Source organism: Natrix helvetica (genome assembly GCF_964273705.1).
Source record: "Natrix helvetica genome assembly, chromosome: 2".
NCBI classification, from domain to species: Eukaryota; Metazoa; Chordata; class Lepidosauria; order Squamata; family Natricidae; genus Natrix; species Natrix helvetica.
Window position 1 is genome coordinate 254,790,374 of NC_138552.1, and position 25,767 is coordinate 254,816,140.

Genomic DNA, 25,767 nt, shown 5'->3' on the forward strand with positions numbered 1-25,767 from the left:
AAAGGTATAGTCAGGACCCCCAAAAAACCTCTCACACCCATAGATCACACAGCCATGCCAGGACACTATTTGTAAAATGCAGTGATCAGTCAAAAATTGAAAAGTGCTTATCAAAAGTTGATTGCCTAAGGCTGTGGTGGCAAACCTATGGCACGCATGCCAGAAGTGGCATGCAGAGCCCTCTCTGTGGGAATGCGCGCCGTCGCCAGCTGCTCTTCTGCTTATTGGCATGCGCGTGCGCCAGCCAATTGGTCTTTGCTCATACTCAAGCACCAGAAACCCGAAGACAGCTGGCCAGGGTGCATACACGCAGTGGAAATCCAGAGACCAGGTGGCTGGTGCGTGCATGTGCACCAGCCAGCTGGTCTTTGGATTTCCAGCACTCCGGCATGCACACAAGCACACACACGTTCCGGTTTGGGCATTCAATGCCAAAAAGTTTTGCCATCACTGGCCTATGGCAACCTTTCTGGATCTGGTGATTTCCAGAAATCTGGCTCTGTCATTCCTAAAATTTCCAATAAGCATCGCCAGCCTCCACTCAGCTGAAGGATCCAGATTGAAGACAGCATGCCCTTTTGGGCCATAGCTTCATTATCATATCTATGTGCCATAAAATAAATTGAAACTAAAATTAAATTCCCTCTTCACAGGGAACACCAGGGTTTACAATTCTACGCGGGATGCTAATGTTCTCACTGACGGTTCACATCATTTGCATCAAGAAACACTTTTCTAAGTTGGGGGGGGGGAGAGCAAATAGATAAACAATGTTTTTAGCCCCAAGGGCTCCTAAAATAGAAGTCAGTTGCAGACATAACATGAACCTTTACACATATAAGCAGAGCTCACTCTTCTCCAGCCTAGTATAGGTAGTCCTCAACCTATGACCACAATTGAGCCCAAAATTTATGTGAGAAATTGTTAAGTGAGTTCTGCCCTATTTTGCGACTTTTCTTGTCACCTTTGTTAAGCGAATCACGGATGTTGTTAAATGACTAGCCTGGTTATTAAGCAAAAATGGCTTCCCTATTGTCTTTGATTGTCAGGAGGCTGCATAACCCTGAGACACAACCATCATAAAAATGAACCGGCTGTCAGCATCCAAATGTAAATCACGTGACCATAGAGATGCTGCAATGGTCATAAGTGTGAGAAATGGTCCTAAGTCACTTTTTTCAATGCCGTTGTAACTTTGAACGGTCACTAAACGAACTGTTGTAAATCAAGGTCTAGCTGCAATTTACTAGTTTCCTCATGCCTTTACTAATAAAGCAGGGGTGTCCAAACTTGAGAACTTTAAGACTTGTGGACTTCAACTCCCAGAATTCCCCAGCCAGCCAGCATGGCTGCCTGGGGAATTCTGGAAGTTAAAGTCCACAAGTCTTAAAGTTCCCAAGTTTGGACACCCCTGTAATAAAGGAACCAGTGTTTAACTCCCAGTTAGTCAGATGATCCCCAGCAGGCAGGTGTCTGGACAATAGGAAATATATTGGTTGTGCTGGTTTGTTACTCTGTTGATGAATCTGTTGTTTTTTTTAACCCCAGCTCATGTTTTATGAATGTTGCTTTCCTGTTTCTGATATTTTTATAATGGTTTTTAGTATTGTTAGCCACCCAGAATGTGACACGGGCTTCTATGTAAATTATTAATAAATAAGCAAACCAATAAATTTCATAAAAACTACCCTGTGAATGAAGAGTGTTTTGCAAGCAACCTTGCCACCCACAGCTTGCCAAGAACTCTGCTGGCTGCTGGCAGAAGGACCTAGTATAAACTTTCTTATTTTGACATCACTTCTGCAGTCTAATTATTAAGTTGGTTTGGAACAGCAGAGGCAGAATTCTGGAGAAACTCCCTTTTTTAAAAAAAACAGTGCTTATAGAAATGTCCACGGTGCTATTTTTATGAGTGAAAGCAGCTTTTGAATTTTAATATAAATTAACATTCTTGCCCTACCTATTTGGCTTTGCCTTTGTATGAGGATGAAGAGCTAACTACCAACTGAGACCTCACAATTTTGCATCCAACATACCATAGGAAAAAGCTGTTTCTAAACTCCTGCCAAGAATGACATTTTAAAGAAGTACTTTTGTAGGCTGAGTTGTCTTTTCTCTCTTTTTTTCCAAGGTGACCTGAGGCTGCTGTACTGGAAAACATTCCGTTAAAGCAGCTTGGAATGTTTTTTTTTTAACAAAATACATCTAGCTGCATACTTGGGATGGAGTTTAAATAACATTAAATTCTCCTTTACTAGTGAAATGTTTGTGACTGGAGCACCATAAGATTAGCACCTGCTTCAGGAAAATTAAATAATGCAGGGGGTGGTGGGGGTAATGGATGAAAGAGGTAGATATCCAACAATCCTTTGAAATACAGAAAGAAAGGCAAGTTATGAATGTGCAACTTGGATTTCCCTCTAATCTAATTTTGTAGAATGGGAGCCAAATTGATCGTTTCACAGTGATGCGTATCTATTTTATTTAGTACTTTAGCTTACATTTAAGTTGATACAGGTAATCCTTGATTTATGACCACAATTGAGCCCAAATTTTCTGTTGCTAAGTGAGACATTTATTAAGTGAGTTTTGCCCCATTTCTTGTCACATTTGTTAAGTGAATCACTGCCTTTGTTAACTTAGTAATTCAGTTATTAAATGAATCTGGCTTCCCCATTGACTTTGCTTGTCAGAAGGTTATAAAAGGTGATCACATGACCCCAGGATACTGCAACAGTCATAAGTCTGAAAAGCAGTCATAAGTCACTTTCTTCAGTGCCGTTGTAACTTTGAACGGTCACTAAATGAACTGTTGTAAGTCGAGGGCTATCTGTATAATGAAGCTGTTCAAACTATCTGCCCTCAGACCTGATTCAGAAGTTACCATTATCATGAACTGACTACCATAGACCGCTGTTTCTCACAAGCCACTTTCTGAGCTGATTCACACTTTCTACTAAGGCAGAATGTGCTTTGGCTTAGGGAAGTGTGATCCTGCCAATAATAGCTTACCATTGTGCTGAGCACCCATTGGGGCTTCGCATCATCAGACCATCAAATAAAAAAACCAGTTAAGTACAAAGTATGTGTGAACCCAGGCTAAATCTCAGTCTCCTAAACTTCTTTTACAGAGTTTGTGTTAATATTACAAGTACATAAATAGTACATAGATAGTACATAGTACATAGTTTTAATATTATTGTGAAATGATATCACATTATCATTAATGTAATTATGAGCCAAAGCTAGGAACCATAATCCCAATTTACATTTCAAAATATAGTTGTAAGAAAAACTACATTGTTTTTAATCATGATGTTTGTTACTGGACAATTGAACAGTTCATACTGGGGGAAAGACTTTTCGTTCCAGAGAAGGAAGGATGAGGAGAGATAGAAGAGAAATTTGCAAAAAGATTATTTCTAACCATCAGAGAGAGTGGATCCATGTATAATGCTACATAGCTTCTAAAGAAGCTCCTGGGCAGGAGAAAAATGCAAGCTGAAGTGGTAGATCCAGCTTCTGCTTCTCCCGTGTATCCGTTCTCCTCCAATGATTGCAAAATGGTTTGAAATGCAGACGTGTGTTGTGATCCCCTTTTAGTTATGGCTACTTCAATTCCTTTAATGTCTGAACCACTGGGCTTAGGTGGTTTCAGCTGATATTTAATACTACCTTCAAGGCAGAAAAAACAGGGTACTTCAAACGCTGAAACACATAGATCTAGAAATTATAGATATAAATAAAAACTAAAGTAGAATAAAAAAGCACAATAGCGATGATCACTAAGATTAATGCTATTCTGTGGTTGAGTGAGTAAGTGAGATGAGTGAGAACAAAAAGAGGCACTTAATCGAGCAATAGGGATACATCAATAGGGATACTTCTTCTGGTTAAACAGAAGAAGCCACAAATAAGTTTCATATTCTCTGCCAGTTATTTCTTCAGAACAGGATCTGAGATTCCCTGTAGAAAGAGCAAAAGAGAAGCTTGGGGATTCTACAGAACCATCCCCATTTGGCATATGTCCTGATGTAGAGGTCTATCTTTAAAATACCCCCGCAGAACTTAAGTGGGTGGAGTGCATCCAACCCACCAAGGTGAAGACCTGGAGAAATTTCAGAACCAAAAAGGAGGAAGGATTGGGTGATAGCACATACCCATTTGGGGTGGGATTGGGGAATCCACAGACCACAGAATTAGATTCTAATCTTAGATTAACTTTGAAATCTGAACTATTTAAAATCCAGCATATTGGCATAACCTAATGGGAAGGAGCTGTGTAAAAAGAGACTTAAAGATTGCAGTTTGCTAGTAGCTCTTTTTAACAAGTTGGTTTAAAACAGTGTCTAATTACTAGTAGAGGCAGAAGCACAGGGGGGGGGGGGAAAGCCACTGGGCTAAGATTGGTAGAACATCAGTTCTAGACTGTGCAACTTCAAAGTCTATCCAGATCTTGCTTTTGGATAGATTATTTATCAATGTACCATCCTGCTATTGCTAGAAAACCATTTGCTTAACACTGAGCTTGGAAATAGGGATAAGCACAAAGTTCAATAATACTGTTTGTTTTCACTTTACAGATACATTTGCCAGCAAAGTAGCAGCAACACAAGATCAATATGCAGATGCTTCTATAGGTAATGTCACTGGTAGCAATGCGGTGAATGTTTTCCTGGGAATCGGCGTAGCCTGGTCCATTGCTGCAATCTACCATGCAGCCAATGGGGAGACATTTGCAGTCCAACCAGGCAACCTGGCTTTCTCTGTCACCCTCTTCACTATATTTGCTTTCATCAGTGTTGGTGTGCTCCTCTACCGGCGAAGACCAGAGATTGGAGGTGAGCTAGGCGGGCCACGGACTGCCAAGCTTTTGACCTCAAGCCTCTTTGTGCTGCTCTGGCTCTTGTACATATTTTTCTCATCTATGGAAGCCTACTGCCACATAAAGGGTTTCTAAAGAAACAATTGAAGATAATATCTATCTATATATATATATAGAAAGAGATATATATAGATATAGGTCTAATATTATTGAACAGAGAAGAAAAGACATTTGCCATGTTCACTTACCTATTGATGGAATGTAGCTTTGTGGTAGGAGTTTGAAATCTGCAGGAGTCTTCAACAGGAGCAGCAGCATTGCAATGGAGACGTGGAAGCAGGGCCATCTTTGCAACTCAGCCTACAAGGTCATGATGGAGTTATTTTGTATTTCCTTTTCCCCTCCCTCTCTAAGGAGCAGTTGGATGTCAAAGGGGGTTGTTTGGAAAGACTAACAACCAACTTTAAGTTATATCATATTGGGCGAAGGATTTAAGTGGGAGTTCTTGACTTTCTGACCAATATCTTTGTTGCCTTCTTCATTAACTCAAGAACAAGCTGAATCACCACCCTCGATGACACATGTGAGTCTAGAGTGACCAACACAATCCAAGGGGGTTCCAACCCTATGCTGTTTATGGGGAGGATAATTTTGTTTGAGGTTTTGTTTTGTTTGTTTTTATTTTTGTTTTGATCCCTCCTTAACTGCCTGGTTGTTCAGATGTTATTAAACCACAGATAACCCTTTCCCATTTTTTTCAGAACTCTATTTATGACCAGAACTCTCTTAAAAGAAAAATAGCCACCTAAACCATATTTAATCAATTCTCCGTTTGCTCCAGACTGTGGATTATAGACTCATGCCCGAAGCCCTAGCATTTTTTCCTGTATTTCTGACGTATTTTGTCAGATAAATTTCAGTTCCCTCCTATGCCCTTTCCATCTACCAATATTTGCTGCTATGCTCCTTCTCATACTCCAAATTGGGAATGCTTTCATTATACTTGTTGTAATACTTTGCATGAATGAAGCAAACCATAATCTGTAATATAGCATTGAGTAGTGATAGTGAAGCTGACCGACCATTGAAAATGCAAGCGTGTTTCTTTCCATATCTTTTCTTTTCAATGAACAGAGTGAGAGTCCAGAAATGGCTGGTATTCATTCTGTTGTTCAGTATAAGGTGCCTAAGAAGCAATAACCAAGAGCTGGAGAAAGTCTTAGGTTTTAAAGGGAAGAAACTGTGCAAGTTTCGTCACATAGAAAGGGATCTGTTTACCAGTCAAGTCCAGGACTCAGAAAGTTGTTTATACTGAGTCAAGCCGGTGACCTATCTAGCCCAGGACTCTCACTTAGAGTGATTCTCTGAGATCTCAGGGAGAAGCTTATCCAGCCCTGTAACTATTTTAACTGGTGATTCCATGAATTGAATTGTTGGATAGTTGACATGCTAGCATGTGCTTTACCACTGAGTTGTGGATGAATTTAGCCTGTTTATTACTAGACTGTTGGAATTAATTGGGACTTAATTGTTCATTTTAAGTATGAACAGCTGTGTTGAACCCTAAATCACCAGAATATCCTTGAGCTTTTTTTCAGTCACCCATTATACCCAGAGTATTTATGCTCCATGTGCTCCGGACGCCAATTCTTTGGTCTCTTGTATTGCTTATTCTCTCTGATCCTGCTCTTGCTCTATGGAAATCGCTGAACATTTGTAAAGGGCAACCCACCATCAGAATACTGTAATTCAAATTAATTTTTCCACGCTGGAGTTAAAAAGTTCTATTACCCCTTGGCCTTCAGAACAACAATGGGTCTTAGCAAGAAATGTGGCACTATCTGCATTGTCTGGCAGTGAATTGGCATTTATCTCCATGAATGAAAAAGTATCAGTATTGTTGTAGACATTGATGAGGACATGTCAACAATGTACGTATCAATGTTCAGAGTAGATTAATGTACCAAAAAGGAGCTTTACTTGGGAACTATCATTCAGGGACAGTGCAACTGAACAGTCCAGTGATATTTATTTTGCAGCTGGTTTGTCTATTGATTTCTCCATGCGCTGTCTTTCTAATTTTTTTTTTCATTTTTCAGAATTATCTCACCACTACATCTGAAATATCTAAAGCAAGCAAATCTAAAAGGGGATTAGAGAGAATGAAATTTATTGAAACAATTCATTTTTCTTTGTTTCCATTTCTTTCTTTCTGTTTCTTGGATTCTATTTATGGGTGCCAGAGAAGTAAAAATGTGCATGGCTTTGCTGCTTCCCTAGTCACACGGAAGCAGTGTGGGTAGCCATGCGCAGTAAAGGGTTTATACCTTAAAAATTGTCATATAAACACTGCTATTGCAGTTGTAACCGCACAATAGCCTGTTTCTGAAAAAGAAAACTGACAAGTAATTAGGGGAAGAACAAAGCCATTGATGTTTCCATATCATAAAAATATAGTCCTGCTTACAATGATTAAGGAGATGTTCTCTAAATATCAATGGAGAATCTATGGCCCTTTGGATATTATTGGACTCCAGTTCCCAGCAGTATGGCCAGTAGTTCAGAATCATGGGAGTGATATTCAATAATATTTGAAGAGTCTCAGGTTTATCCACCTCCAATTGGAAAATGAAAAGATATATATGTAAAATATATTTCCCATTGTCACTTTAGCAGTGCAGCTGGATGTTGGTTGAAAAAAATATGTAGACATATTTCCAAGTATTTCTCTCCAATATAGAATGATATTATTTGGGGAGTTTGTAATTTCTCCTTTATTCATGGGGGGTGTATGACTGATAATGACAATTCTTTTATCACCATGGCCCATTTTCTCATGGACAGTGACATACACATCAGGTATATTACGGTAAGCGAATTCACATCCTTAAAATCCTAATATCCTTAAATCATACAACCACCGATTTGGAAATGACCTGCTCAGTGCATTAATTAAATGGAAAAACCAGAATACCAATGCTGTAGAAAAAAAAATCACTCTATAAAACTGCAAAAACATGAGACATATTTCATGCCGTGGGGAAACTAATTGTAATACCACATAAGGACTGAGTGAATAAAGCAAAATAAGGGATGGATTTCTTTTTTATTCGCGTAGAATTTCATACTAGATTTTTATCTGTATATGCAGCCCAGACTCATTGAAATTAATGGTAAGTTTGCCAGAGTAATGAATTGGATGCCTCAGGTGTTTAGAGATCCCACTCAATACAATGCCTAGCATTTTCCCATTCATTTCAATGCAGAGGCTACCTATGCAGATGCAGTTTCATTTGTGCGAGACATGTGCACACAGAAAGCTTTAAAAGGCCTAGGCTACATCACCAGTGAATGTACACATTAACTGTAACTATCTCAGATCCTTAATAGCCTCTTTTAATCTAGCTATAAAACTAAAAAATAAAAGTTGTTCTCACATCACCTGGTTAAAAAGATGGAAGTTAGACTAGGCTTTCAATCATTTTGAACAATCTGTGGAATGCTTGAATTCTGAGTTTTTCTTTTCTTTTTTTTCTGTAAATTGTTTTTCACTTTTGAAGGCTTTTTGTTCTCTGTTTATTTCATTTGATGTGTGTTATGGACTTGGGGGTAGGGGGTGGGATAACATTTGGGTTGTTCAGGGATTATTATTAATAATAATAATACGATCATTGTGTTTGTGTAAAATTATTTCATTTCATTTGTTTTCTTTCATTTTATTGATGTGTGTAATGCACAGTAACAGAAACACTGTGTACACTAAATGTGATCAATGGTACACTGAGACACAGATAATAAAATGTATAATTAGTTTTGATTTAAAGATCAACACTGTTGCATTTTCCCTCTACGCTGTCTCATTTTTTTCTCCATTAATTCATCTTACCTAGTTCATTTTGGTGTTGTTGTTATATTATTATTAAATGATATAATATTTCCTTAGATAGAAATATAATGGATTCTACAAAATCTGGGATTTGCATTTACCAATCTGTTGGTTCAAATCCATTTTAAAAATGCAGTCAGATAAACAACCATATTATTTGTCAATTCCTCGCAATGCATACATTCCTTACAATTTATTCTGTTTAAAATACTGTACCACTACAAAATCACAATAATTCAACATACATAATCTTATATTTAAAATTATCACACAACAGTCTTTCATCCTTCAAAATATAATTTTATATAAAAGCTTGGGTTGTAAAGTTTTAAAGTCTGACTTCCTTTTCATTAACACATAATCATATCAAGGAATTTACCCCCAAATTCACATATTTATACACATCATAATATTTCAACAAGCAAATTTTTAAATTAGCAACCTCACTCATTTTATATCGTCACATTTGTTATTTTGTCTCAGTATTGAACATAAAGCTATTTTTAAAATTCCATTTCATATATTTCCTCATCTTCAATGGTCACTGTCTTACAATTGAATACTAAAATCTCAATTAAACAAACCAAAATGCATGGCAAAAAACTCTCTTCCTAGAGTTGCAATGGATGCAAGTGTGTCAAACTTGTAATTCAAGTAGACCTGAGGCAGTATGTGGCCCAATTAGTAACCAATATCAAGGATCACAGGGCTCAGAAATAGCCATATATTCAAAACAGAAAGAGCTAGAAAAAATAGCCATTTCGGGCCAAGACATTGCATTTTGAAAGTGTTGTGGGATTGTCACAAAAGGCTGCCATATGGAATAAAATACCTTGACAGCTAACAGGGTGTTGTCTGCCACTACAATTCCTTTGGTCTTTTCCTCTAGATAGATCTGCAAACAAATGAATTAACTCTAGCTACCTATCATTTCATTTTTTAAGACTGAATTAGGAAATGAGAAGCTTTCTGGTAAATACAGATTATGTCTTGTGTCAGTTGTAGAGTACCAAAAGGGGGAGAAGCCAGAAAGATTAAAGCTTCAAAGTAGTCATCAAGTAAAAGGAACAGATATTTGGGTAATATTCTTATACCAACTTGTTGAGATTGGGGATCATGCCCTGAAGATAAATAAGGTTTTACAAGGCTGGCAAACCAAGATTGGCCCTTGAGAGATAGTTGCCACTAAGATGATGTTCTCAGCTGAATTTGCTAAGTATCAAAGAACAAAAATGCAGAGGAGGTAAACTGAGGAAGTAACAAGCTTGTATGTTGTTTTATCAGTCTGGCACTTTAATCCATCTTCATTTATGATGCCAGCCTTAGTCCCATTCAAATGATCTCATTATGAGATCCCTGGTTCATGCACAAAACTAGTAATGCCCAGCTAGAAATAGATAGAGCTCTAGTACATACAAGTAATACATTGAACATCTTACCTTAAACCATGCTCTCTAGCACAGGTTTGTGAATTAGAGTGAATCAAAATTTGAATTATTATTTTGTTAAACATTGGGCTCCAAAAATATGGACAACCACTGTGGTAGCCAATGTTATATCATTTCTTTTCTATTATCTAGTGGTCTTCCAAATTTTTAACTTAATTATTGTAACTCTCATAAAGTACAAAAGCATTTATAAAATTATGGAGATTGTGGCTCTAGAACTAGAACACTGCTTGTTGCTAATGTTAACAAATACATGTTATGATAATTGCTTCTCTCCCTCATGCAGGTACACAGAGACATATTTGTCCTCATCAAGTAATTGTATTTCTCAGGTTAATAATGTACTATCATTTATCTGTACGATAGCCTCTACAAAGCAGGCAGAAGAGATTTTTCATAGAAAGAACATTCATATCTCATTAACTATTCCATGAATACATCTTCCGCTAAGAAAGTTTTACTAGAAGCAATAGCATTTCCCAAGGCAATGCTCTGAACCTTGCAAACTGACAGGAGAATTCTGGGAGTTGAAGTCCACACATCTTAAAGTTGCCAAGGTTGAGAAACACTGCTCAAGGAATTAGAGGTATCTGCCTGCTAAAATGAACAAAGGTTTAGTATCATCACCCAAAGTTATGGGCAGGTGAGGTGGGGAAAGGTCCAGAAGATTGTGATCTTCAGCACAAATGTGCTAGTAAAACTTCACCTGTGGATAAATATTTAGTGGTCCAGTTCCATGATAGGCAGAGTTGCAGTCCCAGGCAATTTCCATGGTTCACTATGATCTTTTCTTCAGCTAGGTCATTGATGGTAAACCTTTTGAGCTCCCCAAAAATTTTGGAAATGCCTAACTTGATTCTGCTGTTGTGTCTCACACACATACCAACAAACAAAAGAGAAATAATCAGTTGTTGTCCCCCAATCTAGGCCATCCTGAACAATGGCATTCATCATCAGGTACTGGCGTGTCACTCAAAATGTCATGGCATGTCATCAAAGATTCATCATCACTGAGTTAGGTAGTTAGAAGAAAAACCACATAAAGGGACAGTAAACCATGTTAATCTTGCTCTCTCTAAGGTCATGATTCGGTTGCCAAAAAGAAAAAAAAAGCAATCACTGCTTTAGAATCTGTTTTCCTTGATCAGTGCCAGCATGAAAAATCACTAACTTTTAATTCAGTGTCAGCAGAAAAGCTAGCAATGATTTGGAAACAATGTGCTCCTCATATTTTATCATTCATGAAGCGTTTTAATTTGAAAAATGCTTTGCAGTCCTCATTTGTTCAATTTTGCTATGTTCGTTGCACAAGCCTGCCCCAACGCAGCTGAAATCAAAGCCAAGAAAAGGTTAGGCAGCATTCATCAGTAAAAAGTTAATAAATAGTTGGCAGTATAACAATACTCTCAAAATCTTAATGCTAGAATCACATCACCCTTTCTTAACACAGCTAATTATAACATAATGAAATCTCTGCTTTTGCTGTTTTACAAAGGGAAACTTGAGACGCGCAAAGATCTGAATCAGATGTTAATCTTTGATATATAGATGAAAGGCTAGGGATGACTAAGCACTATTGCTTCACAGGGTGTTCCTATCCATTCTCACTCAAAACTGGCCCAGGAAAACTGTTTCAAAGGATTTGGGGAATAATTTGGAAAGCCACTGAATATGAATAAGGAGGGACTTGCAGCTTCATTATTGGGAAATTCAAGTCAATAAACAGCACTGCAATCAGCAGAAACATAAAGAAAATAATTAATGGGTAAGTGAATTCAAGTGTGTTGAATGTTAAACAGTTGAAACAATTCAGCAAATTCCTTAGGCGTTCAAGGTAGGAAATGCCCATTCCCCCAACCTTTTTCATTCATACAAAGCAGCCAAGAGAAAAACAGAAATTTCTGATACTGTCTTGATACAAAAACAATTCATAAACAGAATCACAATGTTCCTTTTAATCATGGGATAATCCCAGGGCTAACACTGGATTGCTTGCTCTTTTAAGAGGGATGGAATATGACACTCCACATCCAATTCCTTTACATCCTTTCAGGTGTAGTGGGCTTCCCTCTGAAAAAGAAAAGCCAAGGGAAATGGGGCAGACATCACAGTAATAAATGGCTCTTGTTAGAAATAGATGGCAGTTTGATCCAGGAGGTGCCTGGTTGGTGGGAATATGCTTTTGATAAAATGTATTCATCTGAAAAGGTACTGCCAAACTCCCAACTGTAGGTTAGCAGAAACTATAGCAGGGGTGTCAAACTGGATTTCATTGAGGGCCACATCAGGGCTGTATTTGACCTCAGGAGTTGGGGGGTGGGATGGTCGGGGTGTGTGGCCAGCTCAACGTCACTTTTATCAGGGGGGCCTGTGGTGGCCCAAACACACTGCCAGCGAAAACGGGTTCCCAAGCCCCATTTTCGGCTGAGACAGATTCCTGCAACCCTCTGCCAACAAAAACAGAGCTCAGGAGCCTTGCAAGCTCTGTTATAAACTGCGACAGCCTCCTGCAACCCTCTGCAAGCGAAAACTGAGCTTCGGAGGATCGTGTGCAGTCCTCCCAAGCTCTGTTTTTGCTGGCAGAGACATCGCCGGCTGGTCTTTCACTGTTTCAAGGGCGGCCTAATCTAAGCACCCAGTGGGCCGGATCCAGCCCACGGACCTTACGTTTGACACCCCTGAACTATAGTGACAATGTGAAAATCTCTGCACTTCTCTTATAACCATGGAGCAGATAGACTTCTCTTCCTTATTTAGACTAAATTCTGAAACTCAGGTAAGAAGTCTAAACCAAACCTACTAACTAACAATTTAAACACTTGCCCGGTCACGTAAAGCAAAATAGTACTATAGAATATTCTTTCTACCAACTTTTCTATTTTCCAGAATAACTACGTAATTCCTATTTAAATTATTGCCATTGACTGCCTAGCCCAGATTAACTTCCATAATGCTTGCATAAAACACTTCTCTTTAGTATATTTTCCTTTAGCAAGTAAACAACAGGATATTTTAAGAAAAGTCAGTCTGCAACCTTCTCCGGCTTTACAATTTTCTTGATAGATTATAAGTGGACTATGAGAAAATTAAACACTGGATGAGTCATCAGTCTTTCCCCCCACACACACTTCTTTAAGCAAAGCTATATAGCATTAAAAGGAGTAAAATAAAGTAAAAAAGAAATCTCTGCAATGTGTGCATTTAGATGTGCAGCCTTATTTAAAATAAACACAGAAAAACGTTCAAAAGAGTATTATTTTAAACATAATTTGTAGTTTGCCTGTTGATCGCTTCCAACTGGTTTCCTCCACCGTCCTAAAAACTTTTTCCTCTCTCAAAACTCAATTTTGGAGGAAAGGAAAAGATGCTAGATTGAGGCGAAGACTTCCAAATAAAGCATTTATCTTGCTTCACAAAACATATAGCTAACTTATTCTTGGAATGTCTAACATTCATGGACAATTTGTAAAAAATTAAAATCAAAATGTATAGTATTGGAGCTCTCTTTTTTCTGTTTTCCCCAATTAAGAAAGCAACAGTGTAGAAAAATTATTTGATACCTACATATCTTAAAACATTATCTAGAAAAGTTATTCTCCCTTTGACAATGAATTGCTTTTTCCATGGGATGTGGAATAAAGCTCTCCTGCCTTTTAGCTAAACAAGGCAGTACATTTTGGGGTTAGTGTGGTGTGGACTACGTCTGTTAGTCAAGACACTATTTCAGGTAACATAAAGAGTTCTAGAACTTCCTGTTTACTTGTTCAAACTTGATAAATTCTCTTTCCACTAAAAATTTAAGGTGTTTTGTTATTGTAGCCACAGTTACATAAAGTAGCACAAGAAATTGTATTTTGGTTTAAAACAGACACAGTGGGGGTTTTTTTAATAGAAACTGCCCTTTTGCATTTTGCTTGTCCGGGTATAATCACTACAGATTTGGTATAAACCTCATGCCATTTAAAAAGAAAAGAAAGATTTCCTTTATAAGCACTCCATTATACAATGCAGAAAACTATATAAAGCGTATCCACACTATACCATAAACGTAAAACTAATCTGTCTTTTCCCTTTGGAGATATAGATATACCGTACAATACACTCAGAGGCAATTGGGTAAAAACCATTGGCTAATTAGGTAGGCATCTGAGATATTAAATATTGTTCCAATATCAAAGGGAATTTTGGTTAAAAGAAATTAATATTGAAGCCGAGGATCTTCCACATTACACAAGGGTTATGCCAGAGTTGTTACAAAAATTACAAAACACGGAAAATTATTCTTTGTGACCCCAAGGGTAGGACAATTTCAGATGGGTTTAACAGACAGAGAGTCTTTGGCTCATGTTAGGAAAACACACAGTGATAAAAGAAATACAATATTGGAAATAATGCTCCAGTACTCCAAAGGTGTTTAAATAGTCCCTGGATGACTGTGATTATTATGTAGCATCAACTCATTTCAACTCCTAGCAACCATAGACATCCTTTGTAAAAAATAAAAAAGGTGGGGGGAGATTAAAACAAGTTTAATGTTTTAATTAATTGGAAGCCAGAGCCAAATGCAAGCAATATGAAATTAAAAGTTATCAAATAGAAGAATCATGCTTACAATTTTTCCAAGCCTCATTCACAGTTAACAGAACATGTGTTCTGGATTCTCATGAACATCTACACCAAACCTTTTCTCAAAAATCAGATTTCTCAGTAACTTCCAAAACAGGTCCTCCCCAAGGCTTCCCAAATTCCTTCCTCAGAGGGAAACCACCATTTATTCTGTGCTGCTCAATTTTCAGACATTCTTTGCCTTAGCCTCTCCCCTGCTGTTGTTGGCTATTAAACTGCATTAATTCTGACCCTTATTGAAATGGTACAGGTATGAATGGCACTCTGTTTTCACTAAATTCCTTCTAGAAGGATAATGCCTAATATATAGGATTTTTTTTCTGTAGCTTTTCTTTTTTCTATATTGTTTGATGTTCTTGATATCGGCGTGAGTCCAGGGATAGGTTAGAACAAATGACCATTTTATTATTATTCTTTTTTTTTTTTTTTGCTATCAAGCAGCTATTCTTCTTTATCTTGTCTCAGTATCTGATCAAAGTCTTTTGTACCATGAAGAATTGTTTTCTCTCACATTCAATGGGTATGTTTATGCCTTGTCACATCCAGTATCTGGGGTTGACCTTGGAGTAAATCTTAATAAAAGCATGCTGAGCTTTCACTCTAATTGGGGACTTTTCTTGGGAATCTACGTAAGTTAAATCAATATAAGATTTAAGTGCAAACTTAGAGAGGAGGTTTGGATCCATCCTCACAACAGATGTTATCAGGAGCAGAATCAAGTTCACTCACTAGGTAGTGCCATCTTGATGATCTCTTCCTTTGTAGAGCTAGAAGAAGGGTATTCAGAAGTGGCCAGGTTCTTTCTTTGTTCCTAGATTCTTCTTTGTTGTTGTTAGTTGTGAAGTCGTGTCCGACCCATCACGACCCCATGGACAATGTTCCTCCAGGCCTTCCTGTTCTCTACAATCCTCTGGAGTCCATTTAAGCTCACGCCTACTGCTTCAGTGACTCCATCCAGCCACCTCATCCCTTGTCATCTTCTTTTGCCCTCAATCTTTCCCAGCATTAGGCTCTTCTCCAGTGAGTCTTTCCTTCTCATTAGCTGGCCAAAGTATTTGAAGGGAGATTTTAGGATGGTGCAAATTTTAAACAAACTATACTACTGTTTCTCAGCCTTTGCACTTTGAAGATGTATGGACTGAGTGTAGATGGAAAATACTTTTTAAAAGCTATCTTTGCTTCATTCTAGGATTATAAAACTTTCACATGTCATTTCTTAATAGACTGGCCACTTAAGAAACAACTTCACAAAGATAAGACTATGTAGTGCTGGTTGATTTGAAGCACAGAGTGGTGTTTGTGTTTTTCCACTGTGGCATGGCAGATTCCGTTCCCTTTCAACAGCTGATATGGTAGTATTTGAGAGTGTTCTCTCAAAAGGTTGATTCCAAGTTCCATAGTCAAGTATTCTCTTCACTAGGACAACTCAAGTTTACAGAATAGTATGCTATATGCTATATATACCAAGGGCTCCCAACCTTTTGGGCACCAGGGACCAGTTCCGTGGAGAGAGGATTTTCTGCAGACTGGAGGGAGCGTGGTTTCACATACTGCCTGCATCCTGCAGATGAGGCTTTGCTTGTTTGTACAGCTCAGTTGCTGGCATGTTGCAGACCAATGCCAGTCCATGGACTGGAGGTTGTGGACTCCTGCTATATATATATATATACAGCATTTTGTGTATAGGATTTTGTGTATAGGATTTAGGAGGCTGTGGACTCCTGCTAGATATATATATATAGCATTTTGTGTATAGGATTTCTGTGGAAAAGGCTGATTTGAGGGTCTTTTTTTGGAAAATTCCTAATGTACATACTAGCCCTGAAGTTTGGAGATACTGTGCTGTCAGATGCTAACTGTCTTTGCTTTTTAAATTCTTTAATGATCAGAAATAAACACCTGTTGTGTCTTCAATACCCAGACAAGACAAGGTTGTCCTAGAATTAACAGACCTTCAACTCTGTGGGACTGTTCATTATGCTTCATACATAAGAAAGGATAACAATTTCAAGTACTTTAAATTTGGAGTCCAGACATTAGGGCACACCATGACAATAGAAAACAGAATGTTTATTTGCTTCTAATGTGCTTGTAAGAAGGAAGGAAGGGAGAGAACAAGGAAGGGAGGAAAGAAGGAAGGAAATCTCCTGTTTCATTGTCCCATGGATTTCTTATTTTTCAATGAAAGAGGAAGCATATCACTAACTTCATAATGGGTTTCTAAAGCAGAAGTAAATTCAGAAGAACATTATAGCAAATGGACGCCAGGGAAACAGCCAAAATGTTCCCCTTCAAATGTGTTGTACCACTATAACCACAATCATCATGGCAGATGTTTAACATATCTGCAAAACTCTAAGTTGAAAAAGGCTGCTTTATAGAGCTCAAGAAGTGAAATAATTTTAAGAACATCCAATCACAAACTGATAGGATTCCTTTTCAGAATGTACCATCATGGAGTACTGTTAATAGTCATCAGGTTTATTTAAAAATAACAATATTACCTAGTGCAAGGATAATTACTTAAAAATAATCCAGACCCATTTGTAGGACTTTTCCAAAAGGTTTTATCAGTTTTGCTTTTGTATAGAGATGCATTAAAATAAGTAAATTATGCACTGTAGGTATAACAGGTCAAGGGAGCTGAAGCCCATTATATTTCTGATCAAGTAACTCCAATTTCATTTAAAATCATGAAATGCAAAGTGAGCAGCCCTTTGGAGCAAAAATTATCCTGCCTTGTATGAGTTTAATGACCATGGAATGCCAGTCTTGTTAAATTACATGCCACTATTTAAAGCCTAGTAAGTGTAACTATATTTATAGACTCCTCATTAAATCTGCACAGGTTTGCTTTATTTTTAGTTTTTAAACTTAGGTTTGATTTGATGACCTGTATTAGTTTAACATTACTACAAAATGAAATGCTTTGGTAGTCATAAGCATAAATATAAATAAGATCGCTCAGTCCATGTTCAATGATTCTTTCTATCATTTCACCTATTCAGAAATCACAGGATTCCCCAGGGTGTTTATCTTGTACTTAATTGTGAATTCTTAAATTAGATTCATAGAATTGAGATGAGCTATTTAATCAAATGAGCCATCAAATCTAACACACTCTTCAGTGCAGGAAACCAAATTAAAATATCTGTAACGGATGATGGCCTAAATTATGCTTGAACTTTACCCAATAAAGGGTAGCCCACTACCTCTGTAAATGGTTTCCTTGTTGCACTACTGACATTATAAGGATTCAATCTGAATCTATAATTCTCTGCCCTTACCTTTTGGTTGACAGAGAACAGATCTTAACGTATCTTCAGGGTGACATTACTATCATTTCTCCCTTGAATCTTTTCTTTTCAAAGGTAAACAAGCAAGCACCCCCAACTCCTCTTCATTTTTTTCCATCCTGTATCTGTAGGTTTTATTTTTTAATCTCTATAGATAAGATTGCTTCTTTGTTGTTTGTTAAGACTGTTAAGTTCACCCACCAAAATCTTTTTGAATTTTATTTGTGCATTCTTGCAAATTAATTATCCAACAATATTGTGCTACCTGAAGATTTTATTTCACACCTCTTCATCCAAATTATTAATAAAAATATAGCGAATCCAAGACTGAAACTTGTAGAAGCCTATTTAACATTTTCTCCAGTTTAATAAATACCTGCTGATAAACAATTTCTGAATACACTTTTAGTCTCATCTACATTTCAAATTAACTGTCAAGCCATCCAGACTATATTTAACTAACTTTCCCATCAGATCATGAGATACTTTATCAAATGCTTTACAGGTAGTCCTTGTTTAGTTATCACAATCGGGACCAGCAACTCAGTTGTTGACTAAGAAAAACCATGGCTGTGCTTACCATCTCAGTTGGGTTTTCCTTTGCTTTATAGACCTCCAAAGATTGTAAATTCCGGGATTGGCTGCAAGTTACTTTTTCATTACCATTGTAACTATGAGTAAATGCTGAATGAGGCAGTTGCTAAACAATTACCTGTACTAAAATCAAGATATATTGTATTAGAGCATTCCCACCATCTATTAAGAAATTTAGACAGAAAAAAAAGATTACATTTATCCAGTAAGTCTACTAATTACTCTATCAAAGGTGCTCACAGGTTATTATTATTATTTTAGCATGTGGCAGTCCTTGGTTGACCACCAAGGAATTGAGACCCAGTGTGGTTCATGATTAATATGTAAGAACAGGACTACAAATATTGTGGTTCAATGCCATAATCAATTATGGAAGTTCACTGGTAGCTTTTGACCACTCTCTCTCTCTCTCAGACTAACCCTTGAGCTCCTGAACGTAAAATGGGATATAAATCAAATAAACCACTGAGAAAATAAGCATCAATCAGCTAGTACTTTAAAACCTGACCTGAAAAATTAACATATTCAAAGTAAATAGTATTCCCTGACCACTTTACCATCAGTCTCAAGCTTCACTCCCCTCTTCAAAATGGCTGATGGGAAAACATTGCTTTTGATTGATGAAGGCTGAGTCAAAATAGAGTTATTTTTCTGTTATTATCTGAATGCATATTGCTGTCTACGACTAGCAGTTAATCTGCTGGTTCTGTTCTCTTTCTTTGAATACCTTTTTAAAAAGTCCTTTTCCTTGTTCTGAGAATCCTTCGCTAACCTCATCTTACCTGTAAATGGAAGAGGTAGGTCAAGCAAGTATTTACAGAAAATATTTAAAGAATTATTTAAGAGAACTATAACTATTATCTCTAGTTTCTTTGTTTTATCAATTGCCTTTCTGATTTTTCCAAATGATTGTATCCAAGAATGCAAGACCCCAGTTCTTAGTAACAAAAGAACTGTTCACAATTCAAGAATGAAAACATTTAATAAAATTAAAATATAGTTAGTCTAATCAAGTAGTTGATATAAGATAAACATTTCTTATGCAGAATGAAGATGCAAATGATTAATCAGACTTTAATCTAGACCTCTTTTAACACTGATGAAGCAATTTGTATCTCTTCCTCCAGGCCTTTTAAAGGGGGCTTTTTAAGGGCAAAAAGAAAAATAATAATATTTGAATTAATTAACATGACAAACCACAAAATAGTTGAATGTATACATAGAACGTTTATGCTGATGCTAAATAAACAATCAGCCTTCCTCAATCTGATGCCTAGATGTATTACAGCAGAATCTGTTGCTGCCCTATTGTTATCCTGTAGATCTAAAGACATCACCTAGAAAAAGCACATCTAAAGCCACAGATGGATAAGCATAATGTTTCAGCCCTTGTACACAATCCTCGAAAAGCACTTCAACATAAATACCACATAGAAAAATAACAATTGAGAATATCCCTAAGGGCAGATGAACTGGCATAAAATGTGCCAGGGACCGGCACATAACAATATGATTATTGCAAAGCCTTTTAATTGGTTAATAAATGTATTTATTAACTTTCTGCTTACTGTTAATCTATAGTTTACTCTTCTCAAGCAGTTTTGCTTTGTTAGCTTGGCCTCTAATATCAAAACTAAGCACAGAGTAATCAAGGAAATTATACTGGACATGAGGGTGGGTGGTAGGATAAGATAGAAATAAATGCTGTTCTCCCCACCATTTATCCAGCCCTGCCTCCCCACCATGACTTCCCACCCCACTCCTTCCTGTTATCTGATTGACAATTCAGGGACAATATATTAAGAGGGGAAAGGGCTCTCTGAGAAATGACACGTTAAACCAACCAACTTCTCTGCTTCCAATAATGCCATCTGATAACGCCCCATCCATTATTGCTTCTAGACAGACGTAAAGGCAAAATTGTAACACGAGCCTCCCCTAATCTTATTTTTTGTGAGAATCTAACAATTAAACTTAGAATTAGAATCAATTAATATACAGCTAGTTTAATTCTATGTGGCAGAGAAAGGCAATTTGTTTTGCCTCTGTGAAGCCCCATTTTCAGTGTGAAGGATAAATCAGAGCTGTTTCTGAAGCTGGATGCTATCAAAGCAAAAATAGTTCAGAAGAAGACAGTAACAGCGAGTTCTTCCCCAGAGCTTATCCAAAAATGGCTTTGTTTCCACTCCCTAATCACCAATACTAGCAAACAACTAAGGTTAATTATAAGGCATGGAGGCAAGATTAATGATGGTCTTTTTTCTGCAACAAACCAACATAAAATGGCAAGTCAAAGGCAACTAGCAAGGTCTCCCCAAGTTCTTGCAGAATGTGTGATGTACTTCAGTGTTTCAGATCATACATTTTTCACAGAAGTGGGACAATTTTTCAGGGGTTAAAAACAGTTCTCAGGCACTTTGAGAATCACTGTCCCAGTTGTCCTTGAACTAAAGGAACAAATTACTAAAAGAACAAATAATATTTTTAAAAAAACTAAAAAAAAAACTTCTTTCCTTCTCAGTTTCTAATTTCCTATCCCAACTAAAATAAAGTTACCTCTCTACTCTTTTTCAATAATGTCACTAAGACAGAGGATAATTTTGACCCATCTTTTCTTCCAGAAAATGTTATTTATAGATGTGTCCCACAACGTGATGCATTCAGGGGACTGCAAGGTGGAAGAGGGTGTAGAAATATTTCTTGTTATACCTCTAGAAGAAATCTCATCTGTGGAAGGGAAATGTCATTTCATTTCACTGAATAAGATTTATATCCTTCTTAAGAACACACACACAACACACACACAAATGCACCTCCCCGCTGCTTTTGCAATACCAATGCAAAATAAAAGTTACAACACAGCTTTTTTTGAATGAAAGTTGTCTCCCTCTCCCTTGTCACTTCACTATCCCCTGCTCTGTGAAGACTTTCCAAATTATTAGTCTCAACCATCTTTTTCATCATCCTAGTGGTTCCCACAGGTGTAGGGTCAAACATAAACATAACATTAAAAAATCATCTTCGACTTCATTCTACTATTGCAAGAATGAGGTATTGTCCCATTCAGACTAAAATCAGTAATGTTACCTCTGATCCAACTGTTGAGGCTGTTCTCCCTCACTATTTCTCACTATTTCTCCCTCACTTGGGGCAAGTATCTGCCCCAAGCCTATATGCACACCCAAATTTATTTTCCTCATAATCCTTGGAATAGCAGGACTGTCAAACTCCCAGGCCATGGGCCAGATGTGTCACGCGCTTGCCATGTCTATGCCCAGTTTAGCAAAGGGGAAAAAAGTCCCGATACATCATGTGATGCTGTCATGACAACATGAGTTTGACATCTGGAGCATTGGTTCTTCAATGTAGCCATCAAATCATTATAAAGTATTTGTGGCACTCCCATTGTTGCAAGATCTTGGTTTCCATCAGGAAATTAGTCTAAAGATCCCTACAATGAGAAATTCATAAGAGCTTTTGGTATCCAACTCAGAATATCACACATTTCACAAAATAGCTAATATAAGTAATAATTTGTAAAAGAACTCCCATTTCTGTATAAAGTATAAAAATGCCTTTATCAATTTCTTCCATATCTTTCCATTCCATCTTATAAGCATATTTTAAATAGTTCTTATAAAATGTTATCACAATTACTGGTAGTTAAAACAATTTTTGGACGGCTGATAAAAATGAAAGAAATCAAAGATTTCATGTACTCCGTTCTTTAATATATCAACCAACCATCACCCATTTGCTAATATTTTTATTTGTGCATGTGTGTGTTTTTGTGAGACATCTTATATACGGTTCCTCTGTTCTGTTACACTGTTCCAGTAAACTTATTATCAGTTGGTACAAACAAAGGGCATTCAATTCACATATTTCCCCAGTTAAAAGAAAAGATGCAGCCACAGAAAAGAAAAACTGGGCCAAGTGTCTGAGGATTTATGCACATCTCAAATGCTGGAAGAACCATATTTGCACATCTGTTTGCTTTTAAATGTGTTCTTATGGGTTGCCTTAAGGCAAAATAAAGCAAGGGGGAGAGAAGGCCAACTCTTTTTTTATAGGAAAGCCCTGTATATTTTATGATTACCCTTCTTTTCACTTTCCAGTTATTCAACTTTGCCAATGTCTTTGGTGGTGATTATCTTAAATTCAAAGTCATAATGCAACTATACTATCAAGAAAGCCATATTATTTGTTGGTAAAGATTATTCAGAGAATGAATGGGAAAATTCCCACATATTAATTATAAGTACATGTTGATTAAAAGGTCACATATTTCATATACTGGTAAATAACAATGTCATGCTGTATAAACTGTACAATCATGTATAAAGTTCTCCACGTTTGATGTAATCATTGGTGTAGCTGAATAGAAAATAATGGGAGGTAACTTTGCTGTGAACAATATATATATTGACCATGATATATACACAATATAGATACAAATAATATATATATATATATAATACACAACATGTATTTTGCACATGTATACATACATACATACACGTTTCCCCAAACTATAGATTTGTACTTCACTTCTTGAAAAGGAAAATTATTTTGAAAGTAAAACATTTCCTGGGAAATCACTGTTAACTACCCAACAATTTGTCAGTTTTATCACAATAGAGCTTGGCCAACTTCATGAAAGGAAAGAGTTTGTTTCTCGGTGGCCATAAATGGTGTAAAACAGCTGTATATTCTAGTGGCAATTCATAGAAGAGATCTCTTGGCACAGGTAGAAGTTGCAGACAACCAAAATTTTCAGTTTTCCCTTATTCCTGACTAAAAGGCCTATTACCTGCTACCATCTTGGAAACATGAGAGTCAATCAAAAAAGGCTGTTACTGTAGCCTCAAAATAGAATTTACAACTGCAATAAGCCATTGTAACTACCTTGCTCATACTGCCTTTTTCAATGCTAATCCCAAACTATGGGCATATTCAGACATTCCTGAACAGCAGTGATTAACTCAAGAGATAATTCTTCAGTTGTAAAACTACTTTTATGCTGTCCACACTGCCAACTAAGTAGGTAGCAAATGGCAGCTCCCTATTGCGCAGTCACACTTACTGAGTTTAAGTATTTTGATGCTGAAACTGCTACTCAAGAGTAAGTGGGGTGTCTGCAGGGAAAGTCATAAAAGGTCAAAATGGCAGCCAACACCAGGCAAAGTCACATCTCTTTTTACATGCAAATTGCATAAAGAGGATGGGCTTTAATCGAGTAGCCATAGCTATCATCTTTGCTTTTTGACTGCCTTGCAGATGCCTATTGTATGAATGCATCCGCAGAGGCAGGCAAAATCTGAAGGATTATTTTAAAAGCAATTCTTACAATCGTCACAAGTGTTCCAACTGTTTAAGACAATTGATTTCTGTGTATGTAGTGTTAATCTGCAGATTACAAAAATATTGAATTCTATTCTCAAAAGAAAATGGGTCAACTCATATATTTTTATATTTGTGGTGTGTGCTTATAATATACAAGTAAATAAGTATCCATGTAGCTGACTCAAAAGAATATGGTGTTGATAATCCATGTGAAGCTGGGAACGATTTGTTGTAATATTAACAGTGCTGACGTTTGATTGAAAATTGTCTGCCAAAGATCAGTATCTAAGTTTTTCTAATGTGGATGTTCCCTCTTTGGCTATGGACGGCATTGTGGAAGAATGGCAACTCTCCTATCAGTTGCTACCTTATTGGAAATGCATTATTTTACATTTTGAAGAATGAGGATCATTCATATATGTACATTCATGGAGAGAGAAGGTCAAAGGTCAGGCATTTAGCTTCATGGCCTTGAGTGGCTTTCCTATGATTAACAAGGATTGATAATTGTAAGTTTCATCATCATTACTGACAGGAGGGATGAAGGAAACCATAACAATTCAGTGTGTAGATGCCTTGCCCTGCACCAATCAAGAGGAACAAACAAACTAAAGTTGCACAATTGCATCTCTAGCCCTGAGGCAGCAAATGTAAAGTTGATAATAAAATGCACCCAATTCAGCAACCCAGTTTTCATTTAATAATCCTGATCAAGTGACCAACAAGCACAATGCCCAATGCTATGTGGAATTAAGCCTAGTTCTGCTTTTCCCCATGGGGGAAATAAAAACAAAATCCCATTACCCTTTCCTCTTAAGTAATGCAGAGGTACATGGAGATCTGTAACTGCTACTACAGTCTTACATTGAGGTATTAGAGGCTTTGGCTGTAGTCCAAATCAGGAGTTTACTATACATTTTTTTGCTGCTGCAGCTCCCATAGCTGAAGAGGCTAGCAGTTGCTCTATTTAAGAAGTGGCATGCCCTTCCTTTTAACTATTAAAACACTTGAAAAAGAATGACTAACAATGTGCAAGGTTCTCAAACATGCTAACATAATTTCTTTCACTGCGGCCAGTTTATTTTTCAGTTTAATACTTAATCCACAAGGCTATCTATCTATTAACACCTTAAATGGTCAAGCAGGCAGCATTTTTATAGAGGCCTATTGTCATTTTGATTATATAATATAGACACTTGCATATTATATACATACATATAGTTTTCAGTACAGAAATTTTATTTTGAATGCTTTTGAGTCAAGCTTGACTCCTGGCAATTTCATGGACAGGATGCTCCAAGGGGTGGGAGACAATGATTGTCCAGAATAACTCAGATAGCTTGCTAGCTTGGCAGAAGAGAATCTAGATCTCCCTTCTCCTGGTATAGCACCTGAAGTCTCTAGACTTCAGTGTACTCTTATTTCTAATATAAATTTGGTATTACCTCTACATTATTAATTACATCCATTGTGAAGCTTATGTGCCCTATATTAATCTCAAGAACTGGAATTCTCTCTAGGAACTAGCAACCAATAATGAACTACTGTACAGTATTGGATTAGGTAGCAAACTCTACACAAAAGGTTTGACAGTTCCCAGTAAGATGTCTAGAAAGCCACAATAGTCATCCCATTTTACTTAATTTCTGATGTAAATGCATTCAACTTTTGAAGTTGAAATGAAGCTATAAGAGAATGAAATGTACTGCACCTTCTAGAGAAAATGATTGTCTATATACATTCTTG

At 37.0% G+C, this 25,767-nt stretch overlaps 1 protein-coding gene across 8 annotated transcripts in view; it reads left to right on the forward strand.

Annotated features, from left to right (window-relative positions):
- Positions 1-9,253, forward strand: part of SLC8A1 (solute carrier family 8 member A1) — a 310,282-nt gene extending 301,029 nt beyond the window's left edge. For 5 of the 8 annotated variants that reach the window (XM_081945901.1, XM_081945902.1, XM_081945900.1 and 2 more), the window contains one exon: positions 4,584-9,253. In XM_081945901.1, coding sequence (XP_081802027.1) covers positions 4,584-4,960 — 377 coding nt within the window. In that variant the 3' untranslated portion in view covers positions 4,961-9,253. The remainder of the gene's footprint in view (positions 1-4,583) is intronic. The other 3 variants (XM_081945903.1, XM_081945904.1, XM_081945907.1) reach the window with 1 other exon arrangement.
- The last annotated feature ends 16,514 nt before the right edge of the window (positions 9,254-25,767 follow it).